At 40.0% G+C, this 20,746-nt stretch overlaps 1 protein-coding gene across 1 annotated transcript; it reads left to right on the top strand.

Moving 5' to 3' along the window:
* The first annotated feature begins 919 nt into the window (after window positions 1-919).
* Window positions 920-17,734, top strand: LOC150083159 (putative G protein-coupled receptor No18). Its single transcript, XM_090377076.1, has 2 exons — window positions 920-1,081; window positions 16,310-17,734. The coding sequence occupies exon 2, from the start codon at window positions 16,550-16,552 to the stop codon at window positions 17,732-17,734; it is 1,185 nt and encodes a 394-aa protein (XP_090233202.1). The 5' UTR covers window positions 920-1,081; window positions 16,310-16,549.
* The last annotated feature ends 3,012 nt before the right edge of the window (window positions 17,735-20,746 follow it).

Genomic DNA, 20,746 nt, shown 5'->3' with positions numbered 1-20,746 from the left:
TACTGAAAAATTTAAATTCATTTAATTTATTATCTTCAAGAGTAGCTCATGGTATCTTGTCAATGATAAACAGGAATTTTTTGGCAGGAATAAGGAGGTGATTATCCCCTTGTATAAGGCGATGGTCAGGCCACACCTTGAGTACTGTATACAGGTCTGGAGGCCTCATTTTAAGAAGGATGTAAAGCTGTTGGAACGAGTGCAGAGCAACAAGATTAGTGAATGGAACAAAGGGTTGCTCTTATGAAGAAAGGCTTAAATTTTGCAGATTACTGTGTTTGGAAACTAGGCAACTGCGAGGTGATCTGATCGAGGTGTATAAAGTCTTGAATGGCTTGTGCATGCTCAATGCTGATATGATTGCTCTTGCTGAGAATAATCACCTGAGAGGGCATAAATTCAAATTGAGGAAAGATAGTTGTAGGATAGATGTTTGTCTTTAAACATAGGGTATACTTCTCCATGTATTGCTATATCTGCGTTAGTTGATGTAATCAAAAGTTTTAATTTCTTTAATTTATTTACAATACTCCTGGCATTAATACGTAGAAAATTTGTCTATTTAACTTTTCTTAAATTGCTGCGAAAAAATTTTGCAATTACACTATAAATTCTAATTTCTGATTTCCTTGCTCTTCGGTTCAACAATGCAGTTCAAAGTTGTTCTGCGTCCAGAAAAACAGGTACAGCGAAGGAAGCGTCAGAAAGAAAAGCATTACATGTGAGAGGAGATATACGTTCCACCAGGTTGTTGAGGTAATACCCAACAGAATAGCGGTATCCTCATTAGAAACGGATCGTGGGCGGGAGAAATTTTTATCCAATCACAGAATACCAAGTTTTCTCATTTTCTGAAGCCCTTTCTTCGCATTCTCTGAAGCCTTTCTGAAAGCATAAGCGTCATTCCGTCAGAGAACGTCAGACGACAGGATGCTTGGGTTACTACTAACTTGTTTTACATCGTTTACTGTTGCGATTGACGTAACAAGGAAGAGAAACGTAAAGATTTGCCAATTATCTAACTTCAGTTTCACCTGCTATGATGGGAATATTGATACGGTGGATAGAGAGCAGCGACCAGGTAAGTTAACAACATGTTTTAACCTGGTATGAATGAATTTCTAACACTGAAAAATGCCTGGACTCAGTATACGAATTTAGCACATGAAAGCCACAATAAATTCCTAAAGGGTCGTTTATTAAAACATTAAAACTATTTCAAAAATAAAACGATTAAAATTAAAGAAAGGAGGTCCTCGAATTGCCTGAACACGTAGTATTTTGTGCCTACATATTAAATATAAAACTATATACCGTACTATTATATGACGTAAAACCAATGGAAAAAAAAGACGTTTTGTGAGATATTTTTTATCGCAACATTCATTGCAGATAACATGAATCCTTGAATCACAGTGTCTTATGCTATTATTTTCATTATTAGCAAAATTATAAGGGCAGTTTTCATATCCTGTTGGGATCGAGCTCTAAATTCAGCATGATAAACAATCATGCAGCTTCTCCTTACGCTGGATTAAAAATACTATTTAAAGGGTAAATCAAAAGTATGTGTAAACGTTTTCATATGAAGTAGCTCAGATAGTTTACTGAGTAATTTAAATTCTTTGGAATTATTATTTTAATGTCATCCCAATTTCCTGCTATTATCGGTATGTTCAATGGCTGCCAGTGTTTTGTATTCATGTTGGCAGTGTTGTGTATTCATGTTGGCAGTGTTGTATTCATAGATATTCATGTTGTGTGTGCTGAAAATCTCGGAATAACTCGCGAGGACCTCTCGGAATAACTCGCGAGGACCTCTCGGAATAACTCGCGAGGACCTCTCGGAATAAATTACGGGATCCATTGGAAATCCATCCCCTCTGAGATCGTCTAACAACAGCCTCGATTGAAGAGTACTTCAAAAATTTCACTATTAGCCAATGGATTCGAAACCAGCTCTCTTCATACGAATCGGACGGCGATGTGTCATGTCCACCAGCTCTCACGGAGAACCGTTTATTGAATAAACATAAACCAAGGAGGATTTCAAGTACAATCGATGCATCTTATTATAGAAGTTATTTCAGATATTAAAAATAATCACCACCACAAGCATACATGAAGGTAATAGCTTTCACAGTCTAACACAATCTAGTGCACGTCTCATTTTAATTTTGTTTGCTTCCTGTTGTGATTTGTGAGTGTATACAATATATTTTTGACGTACTCATTTGAAGAGAAGTCTAGGGGGAGTTGGGGGATATAGAAAAACATTTTTCCTGAGACGTATCCATTATTCGGAAAATGCACTGTCCAAAAAAGGCATAGTGTGCATAGTATTCGGGTGAGGCACAGCCTATGGTTTTTCACATCTGCGCCATATGAACACTGTGAAGAAATACAGAACTACTGTAAATGCCAGAAAAGTGTTTTGTGTTGAATTCGTAGAATTGTGTTGAGCGTCCGGCCAGACCTGCTGCAAGTATGCAGTGAGGCGCCTCTTCTCATCCTTGATGTTATTTAAGGGGTCGGTGGTAAAATCCAGACAGGAAATGGCTTTACCTTTGGAAAGCATATAAAGCAAACCACATTTGACTATTTCTAGATCTAGAGGTAGCACGCCGGCCAAGCACTTGCAAAGGCATGTGTGCTGACCGTGCAGCAGGCCCGGGTGATGGTGAGCAGGATGACGCGCTGCATTGAGTCAAGCTTCCTCGTGTTAACTGCTGTGGTGACCTTTGAAAAGTAGTTACCAGATGCATAGGTGATTATGGGGGTGAACATAGCCTTACAGAAGAGGGTGAGCGCGCGTTGCTTCAATCCACAGTCCCGAAGTGCAATTCTTGCCACGAGTGCAGTATATTTTCGAATCTTGGTATGTAGATATTTCAGGTGTGGTGTGAAAGATAGGTTCCTATCCAAGATCACTCCAAGTTTTCTCATCTCAGTTGAAAACCGGATAGTTCTCCCTTGGATTTCGATATGTGGTGGTGGCCTCGCTGCGTTCAGAGAGCCTTTAAGCAAAATGGAATTTGTCTTCACTCGTGAGATTTCTAGGTGGTTGTTCCAGGCCCAGTCCTGTAAAGTGGCGAGTGCTCTATTTACTGCGGATTCCAGTTGGGAATCTAGTATCAGGGACAAGGGTAAGGACTAAGCCGTCTGCATATGCTTGATAAGGCACTGCCACCAGTGTAAAAATGTGGAGGTGTTCCATCCAGTTAAAAGTACAAGAACTGCATCATCTATTAACGACTAAAGATTACTCCATCCAGTAACAATATCATTGAATTTGTAAGGTCCGATTATCCCACGAGAGGCGAGTTTGCCCATTCATTCCTGGCTGGTTATCATTATTCCTTAGAGCGCGATGAGGTTCGTCGCTGGCCCAGTAAACAGTTATTTCACAATTCAAATGACCATACAATATGAACTTCCATTCGTTTTCCACATGATTACATCATGAAATCAATAGCTTCAATGTTCTTCTTATAGCAGTGCATACAAAATCATGCTCGTCGATGAGGTGCGTCTTCCCGAATCGTACGGAATACCAGAGTTATGAACAGTTTGAACTTTATATCCTGTAAGATTCTGATAATACTATTGACTCAAAGCAGTTCTCAGGAACCTTGTCTTGTTGACTTTTTTGGTTATTTACCGTATGCACTTCTAATAGCTTGGATGCTTTTGCCACTTATTGATGTTCTTTACCTCCAGTAGCTATCCTTGTTAATATTGCGAATATTCCACGTTCTTCAAACTTATTACAGAAGTCTTATTCGTTAAATTGTGATTTCAGAATGCACTTAATTTCTGCAAATGTTACTTCATACTATACTTCAAATGTTACTCATAACGTTTGAAGTGTAGTATGAAGTAACGTTATTCAAATGGTACTTCTTCCTACTACCTTCAAATGTTACTTCTTCATACTTCAAATGTTACTTCTTCATATTCTCTCCATTCCCACAATTTGAGAATCGGAATAGCATGAATTTAGTATCTCCTTAATAGTATCTCTTTAAACTCTGACTAAATTTAAAGTAGAATCATCCAATTCTGCTTTAAAATTAGTCAGATTTTTGCCTCCATCACTTGGGAGGCAACGTGTTCGAAAGTTCGACAATCCGTCTCCCATTGCATCTCCTGAAAGTGTACTTGAGGAGACGCAATCTTCTCTTATTCCCTAAGATTGTATATTTATGTACCCAGGTTGTTTCCTCACCGAACAAGGATAAACAGACTTTCCTCATACTAAAATAAATCTTATAATATGGACGATTTTTTTAAATATCCGAAGCCATACCTCATGACGTGGCATCAGAGCAGAAAAATTGCTCCTTCTTTAACCTCCTTAAGCAAGAAATTTCACAAGTTGAAAAGCTAAATGAGCTGACCACAAAACTAATTTTTCAAACCTTGGACACTGGCAAATCCATGACGGTCTCTCTTCTTGATGAAACTAAAAAAATCAGGTCGGAAAACGCCCAACTGCGTGAGCGTAATTATATTTTACTACAGAAAATTTCGGATTTGACAGATATTATTCGAAACTCCAGTATATCGTTAAGTCCTACATACAATTGGACAAAGCCCCCGCTCATGTTGCAGAAGCCACTTACGCATCTATTGTAAAGCAACCTCCATACCCTCTACTATATGCTACTATAGCCAGACATTCAGCCTCAGAAAACGTCTATGGATGGCAATCGAACTGCAAATCTACTTCTAGAAGATGTCATTTCCTCTAGGCGGCGGACAGATCACATCGGAAAACAACGGAATCTATCTGCCTCTAATCAGACAGGCAGACGTCGACATACTCCTCCTGTTGTGAGAACAGCCACCAACTGCTACAATCAGAGCAGTCCCCAGAACCAAAAGTTCGACCAAGGGTATTTTTGCCACGAGACGCGAACCCTAACTCTGCGATACAGAAGTAGAGCAGCATATCAGAACTGCAGATAGAAGCAAAAGTAATAAATACGAATTCTAAATACGAGTCCTACGGCTCTTTCTACATTCACTATCACCAAACAGACTTTGATGAATTACTAAAGGATCACTGTTGGCCTGTGGGAGCATTCATTCGGCCTTTCTATTTACTACCCCTTCTTCCTGGTCCTAGGTTACCAGCTAGTGACTTAGCTATCAATGCAAGTGAGCCTGAATGACAATCCGTGCTTTTTTCACATATTCAGGAATCTTGACAACAAATAATTCATCTTTCTCTTCATTCTACCAGAATTTAAATGACCCTTGTGAAAAAAACTTTCTAACCTGTCGCTTGCCAACTATTAAACCAAACTATTTATGCCTTACTGCAGCATCAAAAGATGAAATTACTGTATTCTACGTGAATGCGCACAGTCCTGTAAAACATCATGATGATGAAATCTTAGCTCAACTGACATCATGGAATCTGCATCTAGACCTGATAGCTTTTACTGAAACCTAGTTCTCTCCAGAGGTTTCATTCCAAATTCCAGACTACTCTCTCTTTCAAAGGTGCAGAGGGTGGTGGAATTGCTATTTATGGTCACAATCATCTGCGATGCTCTGCCTTTCCTCTCTCAAATTTGCCTGATCAAGCTTGTGAACTCACTTTTATCCTCATTACCTGTTTGATGATCGGGTGTCTATACTGACCTCCCTCAGCTTCAGGTAACAGCTTCCTTGTAACTCTTGACAATACTCTATCTCACTTCACAAGCAAATCCCTAATCCTTCTACTAATTGGAGACTTTAATATTAACATTCTTCAAAACTCATCCTCTCAAGTGCAAGACCTCCTAAACGTCATTACTTCTAATGGTTTCTCTTTTCGTACTGATGGAAATCCCAAATAGCATGGGAGAGTCCAACAATTTCCATCTCGACTTCAAAATTGGGGAATGCTCTCTCATGTACGCAATACATGATACAACTACATCGATAAGCCAAAGCATTACGACCAGCGAGTCGTTATGCAAATCGAATTAACTGAAGGTGAACTACGGTGCGTGAGCGGGTCGGGACACTGTATAATAAACGCCTGATACTGATCTCCGTTAACCACTAAAGGAACCAATAGGTGGCAGTGACCACAGTGTGTTGAAGTGGGATTTACTCAAAGAGGTAACTACAATCAGGGGTAAAGGGAAGGGTTTTTGCTTTCGTAAAGGCGACTACGTTGGTCTGAGACAGTATTTAAATTCTATACGGTGGTACCTACTGATGATGTTACCAACAATAAATTAGAAATGGGAGGCATTCAAAAAATTAATCTTGGAAGCTACTAAGCTTTACATACAAACGAAGAAATATTGTTCAAGGTATAGGCCTAAATGAATGTCAGATGAACTAATGAGACATGTGGCAGAGAATAAAAATGCAGGGGATACATATAAATTAATGGGTGACATGGAAGCCTATGATAGATATATCATAGGCTCTCTGGTGATTGGGTGTCTATATCGACCTCCCTCAGCTTCAGTCAACAGCTTCTTTGTAACTTTTGACAATATTCTGTCTCACTTCACAAGCAAATCTCTTAGTCTTCTGCTTACGGGAAACTTCAATATTAACATACTTCAAAACTCTTCCTCTCAAGTGCAAGACCTCTTAGATGTTATTTCTGCCAATGGTTTCTCTCTTATGACTGACAGAATTATCTCTACTAGAATGGGATAATTTTTGATAATTTGATAATTTATTTATCCCTATTTTGTGTTACAATTGTTGGGAGATAACAGCAAGAATGGAGGGAGAACACGTAAGCCAGAGGCTTTTTAGGGGGTGTTCCCTTTGAAAAAGATAACAATAAAGCAGATATATCATGAATCGGACATGTTTCTACATTCCATTACAGAGACTACGTAAACCAACCACACATGTCGCGTGGTTAACAACAGTACTTATAATTACATTGTGAGTACTTTTACAATAACAATATGAAAGAAAAAATATGAAATAATTGCGTAGAGTGTTACAAGCTTTTTTTACAGCTATTCCTTCAACTTGTTTACACAATTTCCAAACTGGTATGCATTGTGGAAAGTTCAGGAGTTGAGTGGAAGGTGATTTAGATCAGACCTCCCTGGTGATGTGTTCAGTCAGGAGTTTCTTGAACTTGTTTAGTGAAATGGCATTTTTGATGTTTTCAGGAAGATTATTCCAGGTTTTCGCGCCTCTGTATTTTATATTTTTCTGGCCTATGGCTTTTCTGAAAAGCGGAACCTTCAGGTTCGCTTCATTTCTTAAATTATATCTTATTCCTTCTTCTTCTATTGTTATAAAAAAGGATCTGAAGAGAGGAGGAAAGTTCGGTGTTTTCAAAGCATTGTAGACAAAGACCGCCTCAGTTTTTTGTATCAGTTGGTAGATGATGCTTAAGAGTCTCGCTTCCTTATATCTCGAAGTCACCGATGCATTCCAGGGAAGGCCCAAAATTGAACGAACACATCGATTGACAATTGAATTGATTCTCGTAAGGTTATATTGACTGGTCGTACCCCATGAGATGATTCCATATGTGAAGTGAGGCTGTATTAAGGAAAGGAATACTAGTCTGAGAAGGGAAGGAGGTATTCCTGCTAGTGACGAAGTTTTCTTTCGTAAGGTGATCATTTGTTTATCCCAACTCAGCTTATCATCTAGCCAGATTCCTAGAAACTTGGTATCATTCACCCTTTCCAGTTGTTTTCCTTTGTATGTTATTTCGAAATCAATATTTAATGGTTTATTTTTCGTCCTAAACACCATATATTTGGATTTTTCTGGGTTTAGTATCAGCTGATTCTTTTGAAGCCAACTATGCATTTCAGAGAGCAGGGCAGAGATCTTGCATTGAAGTTGGTTAGGGTCTTTATCAGTGATTAGAATGGAAATGTCATCGGCATACGCTACTAGATGGGAAGATGAAAGATGAGAGAGAAATTCATTAATGTAAAGAACAAATAGGATAGGTCCGAGAAGTGAGCCTTGAGGTACTCCCCTGGAGAAATAAGAAATGTCTGAAAAAGACTGGTTTGTTTTAACGACAAATGGCCTATCAGTAAGATAGTCTTCAAGGAGAAGGTTAATTTTTCCTCTCAAACCAAGATTGTTGAGCTTGTTGAGTAGGATATTATGATTTATGCAGTCAAAAGCTTTTGATAGGTCTAGAAACAGTGCTATTGCATAGTGACCCTTTTCAAGACAGTCCGTGATCCTGATCCTGGAGCAGAAGTCAACAATTGCCAGGTCAGTGGATCTTTTTGAACGATAAGCGTACTGTTGTTGATGGATAAGCTGATTGACTTCCAGGAAGCCCATGAGTCTGCCGTGAAGAATTTTTTCGAATAATTTTGCAAAAACTGAGAGTAGAGCTATTGGACGAAAATTGTTGATAGAGTTAAAATTTTTCCCCTTAGGAACAGGAACAATGACTGCTTTTTTGAATTGAGACGGGAATTTACCAGATTGAACGGAAAGATTTTAAATATACTTCAGTGGTGTTAGAATTGAGTTAAGAACCTTTTTCAGCAGAGCAGGAGATATTTCATCAAAGCCAGGGGCTCCCTTTTCTTTTAATTGATGTCCTGCTTCTAAAATCTCTTGATCTGAGACCGGAGCGAGGAAAAAAGAGCTCCTCATTGAGTGCTTGACAGATTCTCTCGTTGCATTATCTCTAGAGTCAACTTCGTCTTTAAAAAGGTTATTCACGCTTGAGATAAAGTGATTACGGCATGCTGCGGCTTTTTCCTGGTCATCCGAAATGAGTACCTCGTTCTCAACTACATCTCCAACGTAGCTCTGTGATTTCGTTTTTCTTCCAGGTAGTAGCTTGTCCAAGACTGTCCACTTTTCCTTGCTTGTAATGACGCCTTTAAGTTGGGAACTATAATATTTCCTTTTCTCCGACCTAATACTGTCGGTGACTTTGTTTCTGTACGTTGTGTATTTGTTTTTATCCTCCTCCTTTCCTGTTTCTCTAGCAACTCTTGCAAGTTTGTCCCTTTTCTTTAGCATGTTACAAATTTTATTTGACATAAATGGGCATAATTTCCATCTTGGCCTAGTGGTCTTTTTATTCCCTGGGATCCTGATGTATGACGCGCATTTTTCATAACTATTTAGGATATGCTCAAAGAAGAAGTTCGTCGCAATTTCAGGATCATCTGTTGCAGCCACTCCATCCCACGAGACTGCTGGAGATCATAACAGAGCTGATTGAGAGAGCCTGGAGTCACAGATCTGTAAGTGTGCATGATCTCTTCCACAATTTCTTCATTTTCAATTACCATTAAGATGGGACGATGATCAGAAATGGTTGCATCCAGTACTGCATGGTTAGTGAGCATTCCCCAATTGCGAAGTCAAGAAGGGAATTGTGGGACTTTCCCATTCTAGTCGGGATAATTCCGTCAGTCAGAAGAGAAAAACCATTGGAAGAAATGACATCTAGGAGGTCTTGCACTTGAGAGGAAGAGCTTTGAAGTATGTTAATATTAAAGTCTCCCATCAGCAGAAGACTAAGGGATTTGCTTGTGAAGTGAGATAGAATATTGTCAAGAGTTACAAGGAAACTGTTGACTGAACCTGAGGGAGGTCGGTATAGACACCCAATCACCAGAGAAGCAATGCGGATAAAAGTGATTTCACAAGCTTGATCAGGCAGATTTGTTATAGGAAAGGCAGAGCATCGCAGATGATTGTGAACGTAAATAGCAACTCCACCCCCTTTAGAATCACATCTGCAACTGTGAAAGAGAGCATAGTCTTGAAATCGGACTGAAACTTCAGGGGAGAACCAGGTCTCAGTAAAAACCATCAGGTCTGGATGGAGATTCCATGATGTCAGTTGAGCGAGGATTTCATCATTGTGTTTTACAAGACTGCGTGCGTTCATATAGAGTATAGTAATTGCATCTTTTGATGCTGTAGTAAGGCATAAGTTATATGGTTTAATTGTTGGCAAGTGACATGGCAGAAAGGTATTTTCACAAGAGTTAGAGTCATTTAAATTCTGGTAGGATGAGGAGATAGATGAATCATTTATAGAAGTTCTTCCCAGTTGAGATTCCAGAATATGGGAAAAATACTCGATATGTCATTCCCGTTGACTAGTTTCGATTGCTAAGTCACTGGCTGATGACCCAGTACGAGGAAGAGGGGGCGTCCATAGAATGGCCGAATAATGGCTCCCTCAGGCCAGCAGTGATCCTTTAGTAATAGATCAAGATCCGTTTGTTGACACTGAATATAGAAAGAGCTGTACGAATCGTGTTTGGAATTCATTTTTATTACGTTTACTTCTATCTGCAGTTGAGTTCTGATATGCTGCTCTACTTCTGTACCGCACAGTTGGGGTTCGAGTCGCGAGACGAAAATACCCTTGGTTGAACTTTTAGTTCTTGGGACTGCTCTGATTGAAGAGTTGGTAGCTGTTCCCACAACAGCAGGGGTGTGTCGATGTCTTCCTGCCTGATTATAGGCAGATTTATTCCGTTGTCCTCTGATGTGATCTGCCTGCCTCCTGGAGAAAATGACATCTTCTAGGAGTGGATTGACAGATCTATTGCCATATTTACACGCTTTCTGAGATTGACTAGTAACTGGACCATATACTGGAGGATGTGGAGGTTCCTTTACAATAGATGCATAAGTGGCTTCTGCTATAGGAGTCGGTTGAAATGTGGGATTTTCCATAGATTTCGCCAAGTTTCTTGTAGGACTGGAGTTTTGAATGTCTACTGGAGTTTTGGATAAGATTTGTTAAATCCAAAATTTTTTGTAGTAAGATATAATTTATTTCGCGAAGTTAGGCGTTTTCTGACCTGATTTTTTTAGTTTCGTCAAGAAGAGAGGCCATCATGGATTTTTGAGTATCCAGGATTTGAAAAATCATTTTCGTGGTCATCTCATTTGGCTTTTCAACTTGTGAGACTTTGTGATTAAGAAGGTGAGAGAAGGAGCAATTTGTCTGCTCTGATATCACGTCATGAGGTATGTCCTCGGATGGCCCATTCTGTTGAGTGCCATTTGACGATGAGGTGAAACACTGAGATTCACCGTCGGAAAGACTAAAAAGATCCGTTGGGGTTGATCCTGAGTTATTTTCATTTTTCGTATGTTTTTTCTTCGTCTGCCTGTGATTTATACAACAAGGGCCCTTCCACGAGTGTCTGTCTGTGACATCTTTTTCCAGTTCGCAGTTGACATATCTATGCATTTGATGCAGTACGCAAGACCGCATTCCGCATTGCATTGAAGGAAGTCTTTGCATTTCTTTTTGCACAATTGGCAAATAATATGCACTTGCGGAGCCATTGTAATGAACGATAAGTACACAGAATTCAAAGCCAAAAGAATTGTTGCTGAAAGAACTTGATTTAAGTGGCATTCAGAGCAACGATCAAGTTCGTTGGCGTGCGACGCCAGCGCCATCTGATAAATGTATTGTCTTTTTATAGCTTTTAAATAAAGGCACTACAGTATTATTTTTGTTATTTATTTTCATCAGCACTACCTATATTTTATTTATTAAACTTTCCATTTATTTGGGTTCTAAGTTTTTGTTATTTTAAGGCTTTGGCTCCACTAATACGGATTATCACATAATCGGAATTAGCGAGGGTTTACTCTATAAACAATATATTTACAATTAAAAGAGGTTCACTAAACAAGTCAAACTCAACTATTTACAAAATTTACAAGGTTAGTACCAGTGGAGGCAAACAATCTTACTACTCCGACTAACAAGGAACTAATTTAAGACCAATAATACAACTCACAATACAAACAAAAACTGTCTCTAAAAGCTATTCAGAAACAGAACTTTAAAAACCTCCCTCTCTCAAGTCTAGCGAGAGAAGGTCCCAGGAGCTGAGGCACCTTCGTAGCCAGGTGGGAAGGAGCAGCAATGCGTAGCCCGTCACTACCAAATACGGAAGATGCGGAAAGGTCAGGGAATGATCACCGCATATCCCGGAGCAATATGGCCTTAGTTACTAATGCTCCTAAAAAAAAAAAAAAAAAAAAAAAACAACCAACCCAGGAGCTGACTCGCAACTCGACAGCACGGAAATGCAGAAATCAACTTTCAACTCCTCTATCCTCAGTACCGTCAAGTCCGTTTAGCAGCCCAGACGAATTAAACGTAGGGAGGCTAACTCGAGAACAATATGCAACTTATGCAACGAAATAGTTTAGCAAACAAAAACAACAAAAAAAAATAATAAAACGATTAATCAATCTCTTAAATTCAAGTCATAATGGATCGCTCACTAAACAGTCACGTCCCAAAGATAGCCCCCTGGGGCCATCCTCGCTGGACATAGTGTGCATAGTGTAAGGGTCAGGCGCAACCTGTGGTTCCCCACATCTGCGTCGTATGTACGCTGTGAAGAAATACAGAACACTGTAAATGCCAGGAAAGTGTTATGTGTTGGATGTGTAGTATTTTTTGGGCTCTGTTGTGTGTCCTGGCATTTGGCCCCAAGGCCCTTGGTGGGACCTTACGCTGCCCACACGCACCACTAGGAGGTAGCCAAGCTGCCCATAATTCTCTGGCTGGTCTCCGCCAGGGTGGCCTGAGCTTCCAGGACAAGACCAAGTAAATAAATAAAATAAGTTTTAAAAAAATAAAAAATAGATGAAAAAATAAACACATAAAAAAAATAATGATAAATAAAATTAAATTAAATTATAAACAAAAAGGCTGGTTTAGCAAATCCAACCCCACAGAAGGGTAAGCAAATCCTACCCAACAAGTGGGTTAGCAGGGAGTCATGTCTGGTTGAGTTGTGTCAAGACAGCGGGTGCCATGTCCATGAAAGTTTTCAGTTGGGAAGTACCGATCCAGTCCTGTTTTTGACCATTTACAGAGGGAAGAGAGTGTTCTTTAGAGATGGAGGTTAAGGTGAAAGTCAGAAAGCTAGCTATCAATTGAGGCAGTTGCCTGTACAAGGCGTGATCTTATTATGGCAAACAGGTCCTGGGCAAACTTGGTTAAAGCTAGGCAATATTCCTGCTCAGTGCTGTACAGATATTTTCTGTCTCGTGGGAGATTATGTATTTTGGAAATTAAACTGCATCTTAAGTCTTCGTAGTGAAGACAGGTATAAACTATATGATCCCACTCCTCTTCCTGGCCACAGGAGCAGTATGGGTCATTCTCAATACCCATCAGGGTCAGCTCCTGTTTGATAGATCCATGTTCGATAATAAGATAATGTCCAGTAATAAGTAACTGGAGACCAGGAGAGAACCAAGAAGGAGCTTTTGGGAAAACTCTAGCGACCTGGGGAATAAATTTCTTCGTGATTGGTTCTTTGCTTCTTTCTGTCCATCTCTGCTGCCAAGTTTGAGTCAGTATAGAGAAGAGAGTTCGCTTTTTCATACAAATATCGTTTGTGAGATTCATCGTGTGGTTAAGGATAGTGGCCGGAATTCCTCTTGATAGGCGATAGTGTAATCCACGGCGGATAACCTCCAAGTCCAAAGATAGGACCCCAGCCAAAACCTGAAGAGCAGGAGTGCTGACTGTGCTGTATGCCCTTTTCATCATCAGTAACATCCAGCGTCTGCGCGGGTAGCACGGTGATATCGTCGCCGTCTTCCACACACCGCGTGGAAAAGGCTCTGGTTCGAATCCCGTCAATGATGCGAGGAACTGTAATTGGCTTTTTCCACTCCATGAATGAGTTAGTCGGTCTCAGGCGTAGATAGCAAGGTTTTTCCCCTCAGAAACTGGGGTTTTTTTCGTCCAGCAAAACAGGCAAATCGACCAGAGAACACACGCAATTTACAGACACGAATACGAGTTAATGTAATCATTTACGGGTAACCCTAATATAGTAATTGTTTTTTTTTAATCCTCCTGAGGTAGCTAACAAACTAAATGAAAATTAAATTTTGCATCTACATTCATACATGAGGAGTTATTCAGGAGAGGGAATGCCAGAGGTGTATTAAACTCTGGCAGTAAGCTAGATAATCTTATAATAACTGAGAATAAAGTGGAGGAGAAATTGTTGAAGACAAACATAAGAAAGGCACCTGGGGTGGATGGAATCTATCCAGTTATATTAAAGGAGGCAGCAAAGGAAGTAAGCAAACCCTTAGCCATAATTATGAGAGATTTCTTGGACTTAGGGGAGACAGCCATGGACTGGAGATGTGCAAATGTGACCCAATCCACAAAGGAAGATCAAAGGGAGACACAGGTAGACAGACATGTTAGTTTAACTTCTGGTCCAGGGAAATTAATGGAGGCACTTGTTAAAGAAGCATTGCAGGATCATTTAGACAAGACTTCCGTTATAACTCGGACACAGTATGGGTTTATTAAGGGGAAGTCTTTTGTGACCAATTTGATTGGATACTATGATGTAGTCACAAAGGAACTGGATGCAAAGAATAATTTTGTTATCATACATTTGAATCTTAGAAAGGCTTTTGATACTGTTTCACATGGAAGACTGCTGCACAAATTGGAGGTAAATTGCTCCTATCGATAACGGGATGGATAACAGTGGTAATCAATCGACACTGCTCTTCGTGGACTAATGTTATTAGTGGAGTCCCCCAGGGTTCAGTGTTGGGTCCATTGAAGTTGGTAAGTACAGACCGCTTAGCTGACTTCAGTGATAGGGAAACTCTTAGAGGCAATGATTAAGAGTGCAATCCAGGGACATTTAGATAGATATAGCATTCTGAAGGACACAAACACAGCTTTTTATTAAGGGTAGATCATGTTTGACTAAGTATGTACTCTATTTTGACACGCTTATTCATGAGTTGGATTTTTTAGCAATTTCGACATAGTTTATTTGTATTTTAGCAAAGCTCGGTCCCTCATGAGAGTTTACTGTGTATGATTGAACAGGTTGGAATTACTCTTAAGATTCTAAGATGGATTGCAGGGGTGGCTGCAGTGCAGAAGGCAGAAAGAGAGTCGCGGTTAATGGATATTCTTCAGATTGGAGTAAGTGAAGAGTGGGGTCTCTAAAGGATCGGTTCTTGGACCACTGCTGTTTCTCATTTTCATAAATGACTTCGACGAAAGGATAGAAGGGTGATGTCAAAATTTGCTGATGACGTAAAGCTTAGGAGATGAGGGCCAAGCAGCGCTCCTCCAGGATGGCGTGAACAGATATGGTGGTCTGAGAAGTGGCAGCTGTGTTTTAATGCTGCTAAGTGTAAGGTGTTCCTCAAGTGCATTTGAGGAACAGCAACTCACAAATAAATTATATACTTGGTGGAGTTGAATTAAAATCAGTGGAAGAGGAAAGGGTCTGTAAGTTATAATACGGGCAGATACAAAGTTTTCTGAACTGTGTAAATAGGCAGTCGGGAATGTCCATAGTGTCCTATCAATGAATTATCGAACATTATCCTGTTGAGATAGGGAAGTCGTAATCGCACTGTATGAGGCAATTTAAGACCACATTTGGAATACTGTGTTCAAGTATGGAGATCTCATCTGACAAAAGATAATGAGCTTCTTGAAAGGGTACAAAGAGAGGCAACTGGAATGGTGAGATCGGCAGAAGGACGACAGTATGAGGAAAGACTCCGATTTATGTGGGCTACAGAACTTGGCAACAAGGCACCTCATAGGTTTACAAGGCTCTGATAGGGAATAGTAAAATGAATGAAAGTGGAATTCTCACGGTTATAAATAATTCCAGAACTAGGGGCATAAATTCAAATTACAGGGGTTGAGATTTAGGTTAGATTGTAGGAAGTTTTCATTTAGCCAGTGAGTCGTTGATTGTTGCAGCAAGTTGTCCTCACAGTTAGTTGAGGCTGACGGTTTTGATAAATTCAAAGGTCAACTGGATAGTTACCTGTGGGAGTGGAGAAGCATATATTCTGTGTTTTCTTATCTACTTTTTTTCCAGTGCAGCGAAAGCCTGTGGCTTTCTTGTACTATATGGCGAATGCTATTACAATTATTATAATATTACTATTACTATAATTTAATTTTGAAGGTGCCAAATAGGCACCTGCAAAATATATTGCATTGTAATAATATATAGATTGTGATTCAAGTATAGAACAATGCTTGGTGAGCTGTTTTATTGTTCAAGTAATACTGTCAACCTTTTATCAATTTTTAATGGATTTACTTGGGATTTTGGTCTAAAATTTAAATGTGATTTAGTAGTAACTGAACTCTTAACAACATTTAATTTTGTTGATAGCAAGCTTAATGAAATAGTAAAATATCTGATCAGCTGAAAAGTTTTTTTTTTTTACTTTTTATTTAGTTGTTGTTTCTTCTGATGTTCAATATTAAGCATTTTGTGCAGTTCTATAATTTTTTGTATATTTGCAGAGACATTCCACGAACCAGTACGTTGTGAGTCCGAAGATGGGCCATTTACAAATGCTTCAAGGATTATACACTGAGTTTTCATAGCAAGACGATGCAGAAGATTTCCAAATAAAGATTTTTCCATTTGCAGTTCGTTTATTTTTCTTGGAGCCCACGCTCAAGCAAAGTACTCTTAAGCACACTCAAGTACTCTTAAATACGCAGTGAAAAAATTAAGATTCAGATAGATACTGCTGAACGATGATGTCCACCGAAGATATGTCAAATATTACCAATACAGAGCTTCCCATGTCCATTCCGGAAGTTGTAATTACTGCAATGTCACTTGGAATCGTTATTATTGGTACTGTCTTTGGAAACATCTTAGTTATCATTTCTATTTTTTATTATAGACCTCTTCGGAATGTTCAGAACATGTTTCTCGTTTCCCTAGCAACAGCAGATATCACTGTGGCAATTCTTGTAATGCCTCTCAATGTGGCCTACTACATCATGAGGCAGTGGGTATTTGGTCTGCGTCTCTGTGAAATGTGGCTGACGTGTGATGTTCTTTGCTGCACTGCGTCCATACTGAATTTATGCGCTATAGCGTTAGATCGCTATTGGGCAATCCATGACCCTATAACTTATGCACGAAAGCGGACACTTAACCGTGTTTTACTGATGATCATATCTGTGTGGGCGATCAGTACGCTGATATCAGTACCACCACTGATAGGATGGAACGACTGGCCAAAATCCTTTTCGGAATCAACCCCATGTGAATTGACACAACAGCAAGGGTACGTCATTTACTCTGCAAGTGGCTCGTTCTTCATTCCGTTGGTTATAATGACAACAGTATACATTCGGATATTCCAAGTTGCGAAAAACCGTATTCGAGTGAAAGCAAACGCTACTGCTAATCTCGGTGTAACAAATACCGAAACGTCATCAAATATTTTGCTAAAATCAATTCAACCTGAAGTGAGCACACCGGCTGTAACGGAAGATTCCACGTCTTCATCAACACCAACTTGTCCGAGACAGGAAGACGAAATCAGCGACGAAACTCAGGAAGAAAAAATTTCCAGCAAAAGCAGTTCTGTCCCTAAAAGTCGTTATGTTTCGAGGGGTACCAGAGATGGAAGGTTCACGACCACTATACGACATTATATGCGCGAAAAGCAGAAGATCTGTCTCATGAAAGAGAGAAGAGCAGCTCGGGTACTTGGGATAGTGATGGGTGTATTTGTTTTATGTTGGCTCCCATTTTTCCTCATGTATGTCATTTTACCTTTCTGTGAAAACTGTAACGTATCCCCAAGGATTTCATACTTTTTCACATGGCTTGGATATTTGAATTCTGCTCTTAATCCACTCATATATACAGTGTTCAACCTGGATTTCAGAAAAGCCTTCATTAGAATAATATGCGGACGATGAGTGTTAAAAATGCAAATATCCTCGATGTGTTAATATTACTTAAAGTAAAATGTGTTACTCAGTTTGTTAGGCTGTTTTTGTATGTTTATGAGTCGAACATTTGATGTAACTGGATTCCATATAATATTTAAACAGAATGATCTATGTTATACAGAGTGTTTCAAAAATGATGGTCAAGTACAAAAAAAAACTATTATATTTACGACACCCGATATAATTAAATTCATCTGCCGTGCTGGGTCTTATGCCTATGTTCTATTGTCGATTTGTCGGACGAAAAACCCCAGTTATCTGGGGGAAAAACCTTGCTATCTACTCCTGAGACCGATTAACTCAGCCACAGAGTGAAAAAAGCCCATTAAAGTTCCTCGCGTCATCGACGGGATTCGAACCCGGCTTTCTCCACCCGGTGTGGGGAGTACGATAACCATACCACTGTACTAACCGCGCAGACAGTCAAGTACAAATTAAATAATCAAAAAAGTCCCAGTGAACATGGGTCCGCAAATGAGCCGTTTTTGAGATAATGCACATTTTATGTTAAGATACGCCACTGACTATGGAAGCACTAGTTTAGCAAAAAGCGTGAATCCTTTGCTAAGGGTGGTTTTATTAAACATAAGATAATACATTTTTAATTTTTTGGTTCAACACCACAGGATTTTAGAGATGTTACATGTTACAGGATGTTACAAAAATTGTTCAAAATTCTGTCCTTGCATCCATACCAGCTTTGTAGTCTTCTCTGCATTGAGTTGCGAATCCTCTCAGGCATTTCGGGGTCATTTCTGATTTGCTGAAAGGCTCCTTCGACCCGACGCTGCAATTCCTCTACTTTGTTAATGTCAGAAGTGTATGCCAAGATTTTTATATGACCCCAGATAGAAAAAGTCCATAGATAGTCTGGTGATCTGGGAGGCCATATTACAGGACTACCTCTACCTATCCACAGTTGACCATACTTTCTAGTTAGATACCGAGTCACAACTCGACTAAAATGTGTCGGTGCCCATCGTGCATAAACCACATGTTCTGGCGTTGCTGAAGTGGAACATTATCATCATCAAGGAGATCTGGAAGAACATTCTGCAGGAACTGAAGGTACAGCTCTCCTGTTAGCCTATTTGGCAGAAAAAGTGTGGTCCAATTAAACGGTCTCCTAGTAGTCCTGCCCAAACATTCAACGAGAAACGTTGCTTTTTTTTTTTTCATTCTTTTTAACAGTCTGCGCGGTAGCACAGTGGTATCGTCACCGTCCTCCCCACACCGGCTGGAAAAGGCCCGAGTTCGAATTCTGTCGATGACGCGAGGAACTTTAGTGGACTTTTTTCACTCCGTGGCTGAGTTAGTTGATCTGAGGCGTAGATAGCAAGGTTTTTCCCACTGAAACCGGGGGTTTTGCGTCCAACACACAGGCAAATCGACCAGAGAACACATGCAATTTACAGACAAAATAAATATATGGGTAGATGTAATCATTTACCGGGGACCCTAATAGCATAATTTGGTATTCTTTCTAACACCCTTTCCTCAACATCAGGTGTTATGCTTCTGGGCTTGCCTACTTGTACTCCATGTGCGAAGCGCCCATGTTCTCTAAGGTGTACTGGCTTTTGGCCGCAGGCTCCTCGAGGGACCCCAAATCGCCCGCACACACCAGCTACGATGTGCCCATAATTCTCTGGCTAGTCTCTTCCAGGTCGCTTGAGCTTCCTGGAAAGAGGCCAAGTAAAAAAAAAAAAGAAATAGAGTACAGGGAGTACAGGATGTACCGAAGAGAGTAAAGGAAAGTGACGGAGGATGTAAGGGAAGGCATCCTCCGCAGGTTGGGTGGGATTTCTCCCAACTAGGCAGAAAGTGGAAAAAGAGGGCCCTCAAGAGGGTGGATAACACCTTCACGTATCAAGAGAGACATGGGAGAAACAACTCAAGAGACCTAAGTGTCAAGTCCAGTAGGTGGAAGTGATCACAATCTAGGTGAAGATGTTCACAGTCGGGTTAAGACAGTCGAATCTGGAAGAATCTGAGGTGGAGATGTTAAATATTTGAGAAAAGGGTGTCGATCAGTGTGCATTGGTTCAAGGACGCTGTACCAGTGATCCTCTTCTGGTGAACAGAACATGGGTGAAGGCAGAGAAAGCGTGGTACTGGTCTTCCTCATTGAACAGAAGATGTTCACTTCCTCGAGGTAAGGCATGTATTTTTGTTATGAGCAATGTTCGCAGGTCCTCGTATAGCGGGTAAACATAGAATAGGTGATCCCAGTCTTCGTTTTTACCGCAAAGACAGCGAGGGTCATCCACGATGTTCAAAGAAACAAGTGTATGATTTATGGATCCATGGCCTATAATCAGGAAAGTGATGTATAAACCTTGACTGAATCATGCTGGATCTTTAGGATATATCTGGGCTATTTCAGGTAAGAATTTTTTAGACAAAAACCAAAGTATTATATTAGGCCACCGGAATATTTTAAATTCATTTGCCGTGCTGTGTTTCTTATGTCTGTTAATTGTGTCTGTGCTATGGTCGATTTGTCTGTTTTGCTGGACCAAAAACTCCACTTTCTGGGATGAAAACCTTGCTATATACGCCTGAGACCGACTAACTTAGCCACGGAATGAAAAAAAAGCCCATTAAAGTTCCTCGCGTAATCGACGATATTGGAACCCGGGCCTTTTCCACCCGGTGTAGGAAGGACGGTGACGAAACCACTGTGCGCACAGACGACGTTATTTGATCTGGACACAAAGAGGAATTATTATTATTATTAATGGGATTTTTTCCCGAATTCTAGGGTTCCCTCATTCGCCGCTTTGTCATCTTGTGGTGAGGAAAGCATCATGGCCGGCTATTTGTGCATAATGTTGGAATATGTGAGGTTATGATGTTTTTTTGTGTTGAATGGCCGGCATCAGGTGATTTAGCAACCAGAGGGCGACTGACACGAGTTTGATTGTTCCCCTGTCTCTCGTCTCTAGATGCGCAGAGGCACGCCAGATTCATCTATTA

The sequence above is a fragment of the Mastigoproctus giganteus genome, chromosome 7, assembly GCF_048544385.1.
Source record: "Mastigoproctus giganteus isolate SK-2022 chromosome 7, ASM4854438v1, whole genome shotgun sequence".
Lineage (NCBI taxonomy): Eukaryota > Metazoa > Arthropoda > Arachnida > Uropygi > Thelyphonidae > Mastigoproctus > Mastigoproctus giganteus.
This window is presented reverse-complemented; position numbering and strand designations above follow the sequence as displayed.